The sequence below is a fragment of the Cannabis sativa genome, chromosome 6 (genome assembly GCF_029168945.1).
Source record: "Cannabis sativa cultivar Pink pepper isolate KNU-18-1 chromosome 6, ASM2916894v1, whole genome shotgun sequence".
Lineage (NCBI taxonomy): Eukaryota > Viridiplantae > Streptophyta > Magnoliopsida > Rosales > Cannabaceae > Cannabis > Cannabis sativa.
The window spans coordinates 70,439,334-70,444,405 of record NC_083606.1 but is presented as its reverse complement, the minus strand read 5'-3'; the positions used below and the strand labels follow the sequence as shown (position 1 = coordinate 70,444,405).

At 36.7% G+C, this 5,072-nt stretch overlaps 1 protein-coding gene across 1 annotated transcript; it reads left to right on the top strand.

Moving 5' to 3' along the window:
* Positions 1-239: 239 nt before the first annotated feature.
* Positions 240-3,929, top strand: LOC133039388 (uncharacterized). Its single transcript, XM_061118275.1, has 8 exons — positions 240-1,953; positions 2,045-2,164; positions 2,276-2,486; positions 2,615-2,716; positions 2,828-2,917; positions 3,014-3,104; positions 3,180-3,563; positions 3,648-3,929. Exons 1-8 carry the CDS (start codon positions 240-242, stop codon positions 3,927-3,929), a joined length of 2,994 nt encoding a protein of 997 aa, XP_060974258.1.
* The last annotated feature ends 1,143 nt before the right edge of the window (positions 3,930-5,072 follow it).

Sequence of the window (5,072 nt, the reverse complement as noted above, 5' to 3'; positions counted from 1 at the left end):
TTAAATGTGTCTAATTCATAAAATATTATTAATGTTGAAAAGAATATCTCAATGCTTTGGTATACTTATAAATATATACCATAGCTTTGTTATATTTCATAACACTTAACAAATCATGCAAATTTGTAATACTTTATTTGTCGCCTAAATTGTAGATGGCGACAATCGATAAGTCTTGGACCAAAATCAAAAATCGTGGTTGCCATGAATTTTGGAATGGTCTACAAGCCTTTTTAGCAATGGCATCAGAACATAAGGATTGTGATGGAAGAATTCGATGTCCTTGTGTGAGATGTATAAATAGTAGGTTTGAAAAAATAGATAGGGTTAGAGCACACGTATTTGATCGAGGTTTCATGGAAGGATATGAGAAGTGGATTTATCACGGCGAGCCTGAGGATGTTGTCGATGATGTAGCAGTTGTCGATGTTGAATTAGAGGATGAAATGATTCATATTCTAGAAGACTTCTTTCCCCCAACAACAGAGGATGTACAAGGAGAAGATGAACAACCAACCACAAACCCTCATTTTGATGACTTATTTGAGGAAATTGAAGCTGAATTGTATCCCGGTTGTGATTGGATTTCGTCTCTCAACTTTTTAGCAAAGCTATTGCATTTAAAAGTTAGAGGAAAAATTCCTAATAACATCTTTGAAGAATTGTTGAAGCTTTTAAAGTTTGCATTTCCGAAGGAAAATAATATTCCAGCAACTTACTACGAGGCAAAAAAGAGATTGAAGAAATTAGGCTTGGGTTATGACTCTATCCATGTCTATTTGTATAATTGTTGCCTATTTTATAAGGAGAATGCATCCAAGGAGGCTTGTCCAGTTTGCGGAACTAGTCGTTGGGTTACTTCCGAGAACGGCAAAGCAAAAAAAGTTCCTTGCAAAGTCATGCGATACTTTCCGTTGACACATCGACTTAAAAGATTATATAGTTCGAGGATTACAGCGAAGAGCATGATATGGCATCATACTGGAAAATCAAAAGATGATGTGGTGTTGCGACACCCGGTCGATGGTTTAGCTTGGAAAGACTTTGATGTAAAACATCCCGAGTTTGCAAGGGACCCAAGAAATGTTCGACTTGGGTTAGCTGCTGATGGATTTAATCCATTTGGCAACATGAGTCTTCCATACAGCATGTGGCCAGTGGTGTTGGCTAACTATAATCTACCACCTTGGTTATGTATCAAAGATAACTATTTTTTGCTATCTACACTAATTCCTGGTGCAAAATCTCCTGGCAAAGACATGGATATATTTTTAAGACCTTTGGTGGATGAATTAAAGGAGTTGTGGAATAATGGGGTACCAACGAGAGATAGTTCGACCAACTCGATGTTCACCATGTGTGCTGCACTTTTGTGGACAGTGAATGATTTTCCTGCTCGTAGTAGCTTGTCTAGGTGGAGTGGTCAAGGTTATAAAGCTTGCCCTACTTGTAATGAAGACACGACGTCCATTCGAGTGATCGGGAAGACATCATATGTTGGTCATAGAAGGTTCTTTCCAAGTAACCATGCAATGAGAAGGGATACTCGATTTGATGGTAAAGTTGAAAGAAGACCTCCTCCAAGACGATTTACTTGTGAAGAGATATTATCACAAGTTAATAATCTCGAACCCCAAATTCTCGGACATCATGAAAATTTTGGGGGTGTGAAACGTAGAAGATTTGCAGAAACTTGTAATTGGAGGAAAAAAAGTATTTTCTACGAGTTGGAGTATTGGAGCACGAATATTTTAAAACACAACATTGATGTCATGCATGTTGAGAAGAATGTGTGTGATAGTCTCCTAGGAACCATCTTGGATAATGATAAATCAAAGGACACAACCAATGCGCGACATGATTTAAAGAAGATGGGTATTAGGGAATCGTTGTGGATTTATGAAGATGGGAATGGCAGGCTAATGAAACCGCAGGCTCCTTATGTTTTGACTCGTGAGAAAAGACAACTTTTTTGTCAGTTTGTTAAAGGAATAAAGTTTCCCAATGGCTTCTGTTCAAATTTAAAGAGCAAATTTTTCTCCAGATGAGTCTAACATTATTGGGTTAAAATCCCACGATTGTCATGTCATTATGCAGCGAGTACTAGCGGTTGGTGTCCGTAAATTTCTACCTCGTGACACTGCAACAACTATTACTCAGCTGTGTAATTTTTTTCGACAGTTATGCTCTAGAACTCTAAATGTAAAAGATATGGAGGATGCTCAAAATAATTTAATTCTGTTATTGTGCAAGATGGAATTGATTTTTCCTCCAGCTTTTTTTGACATAATGATACATTTGGTATTGCATTTGCCTAAAGAAGCGATATTGGGTGGCCCGGTCTTTATGAGATGGATGTATCCTTTTGAAAGGTACATGAAAAAATTGAAGAATTATGTGGGAAACAAGGCACGTCCTGAAGGGTCAATTGCAGAAGGTTATGTTGCTGATGAGGCAGTAACCTTTTGTTCAATATACTTTAAAGGGTGTGAAACAAGATTTAATCGGCTTGATCGGCTTTTTTTGACATAATGATACATTTGGTATTGCATTTGCCTGAAGAAGCGATATTGGGTGGCCCGGTCTTTATGAGATGGATGTATCCTTTTGAAAGGTACATGAAAAAATTGAAGAATTATGTGGGAAACAAGGCACGTCCTGAAGGGTCAATTGCAGAAGGTTATGTTGCTGATGAGGCAGTAACCTTTTGTTCAATGTACTTTAAAGGGTGTGAAACAAGATTTAATCGGCTTGATCGAAATGAAGATGTGCCTTCTGTGTGTCGCTATCTCTCAATTTTTAATTCTCAATCTCGTCCTTAAACTAGCGGAATTATCAAGCCTCTTGATCATATCGGTCGTGAAAAAGCTGAGTGGTACATTCTTCAAAATTCTCCTGAAATCCAAGCTTACTTAGAGTAAGTTTGTTATATTTTTATAAATTATTTTATTAAATTTTTAGTTTTTATTCTCTATCTCCCTCTATCGTACCTTGACATTATCATACTTCACAGTGAACATTTGGCCAAGATCAGGCATGAATATCCTAATGGTAATCACGATGTCTTGCATAGGCAAACTTTCCGTCCGTGGTTTCATAAGAAGGTATAATGACAAAATTGTAAAGTTTTAATTCAACCATTTATATTCCTCTCATATTAATACATTTTATGTATTTAGATATATGAGTTGCAGAAGCTTGGAACTTTACAAAATGGTGATGAGTTACTTGCTCTAGCTTCTGGGTCCGATTACTTAGCAACATTTTACGAAGGTTGTGTAGTGAATGGTGTTCGGTTTATTGCGTCGAAGCGAGACCAAAAGCGGAAGACACAAAATAGTGGTGTATTCTTATTCTTTGGGCCCGAAGGGTTTAATTACTACGGCACACTTGAAGATGTAATCACTATATCTTATACTGGTGCATATACAGTGACATTGTTTGAATGTAAATGGTATAACACTAATCCATTAAGAAAGAAGACAATCACTGAAAATAATATAACCAGTATAAATACTCGTGGATATTGGTATCAAGATGAACCGTACATCCTTGCTAACCAGGTGAAGCAAGTTTTCTATCTTGAAGATCCACTCAGAGGTCGCGATTGGAAGGTTGTTGAAGATATTAGCCATCGACAAATTTAGGACATTAATGACAATGAAGATGAGACTGATGTTGATGTTGTTAGTGATTCTAACTCTTCCAATTTTGTGTTGACAGTTGATCTTGGAGAGTTGATTATGCAATCGAATGAACCTCCAGTAATTGTTGAATCGTCCGATCAGTTAGTGGATTCTGAGATAGAGAATAATGAACTTGATGAAAATTATGTGGCTGAAGAAGTAGATGATTTACTAGTTGAACATGTGGAGGATGAAAATGTAAACTTGGTGAATGATGGAAATGATAGTGATTCGTCAGTGTAACTTTTATTTTGTAAACATTTGTTACTAAAACTTTTTACAATTAAATGAATTTTTAATTTCTTTCGCATTAACATTTGTGTAAACTTTCAATTATGTGTTTCACATTTTGTGAATTCTTACATTTTTTTCCGTCTTCAAAGTAAAGTAAAATGTCAGCTACGTTAGCGACATACCATGGTGGAGATGGTGATGGCAGGGATCCCCCTGATCCTTCTAGGGTACCGTCGTCCTGCGAATCAAGTTTTCATATTTTTTCAGATCTAACATTGTTCTGAATACAAATAGTGAATGTATGATTTACTAATAATAATAATTTTCTCTCGAATAAATATAGTTCCACCTCCGGTCAGAAAGGGTCAAGGGTTGCAGCAAACGCTAACCTCGAAAAAAAAGGAGAGAAGCTGGTAAGCCCTTACCGGTGGAGGTAGATCTTGAAACTGGCAAAGTTGTTGGCACTGAAGCAAGCAATTATGTTCGATTTCTTGGCCAACAAGTAAGCATGTTGTACCCGGGTGGTCATCTAAATTTTTCTGATGTACCCCAACAATATAAGGATCAAGTGCTCAATCGAATAAGAGTGAGTGATTTTTAATTATTAATGGTTGTAATAATTTTATGTCCTCATTGGTAAATTAATATAATTTTAAATTATTTTATTACACAGTACTATTTTGATATCGATGGGAATCCCCACCGAGACCTACTTATGGGGACTTTATATTCGGTGATGGCGGAGCGGTATAGTGAGCGAAAGACACTCAGACACAAGCATTTTAAACAACATTACAAAAAACCAGAAGATTGGGAGACAATTCTCAAATTCCCCCCTGACTACTTGAATACCGAGACTTGGAAACCGGTTTGCGAATTGTTCGTTAGCGAGGCATTTTTGAATCGTTCAACTAAAAATAAATCAAATCGGCAACTAATGAAATATCCAACAACGCAAGGCACAAAATCGTTGGCTTCCATACGCCACTGAATGGTATGTATTAATTCTTTAATTGTTAATAATGTTTTTCTCTTATAATAAACTAATTTAATTATTTATGTTCGTATAGGGGGGGTCCTCCTGGAGAGCATGTAGTTGAAGCATTGAAGGAGATCCATGTGAAAAAGCCGTCTGGCACTTTCGTTAATGAA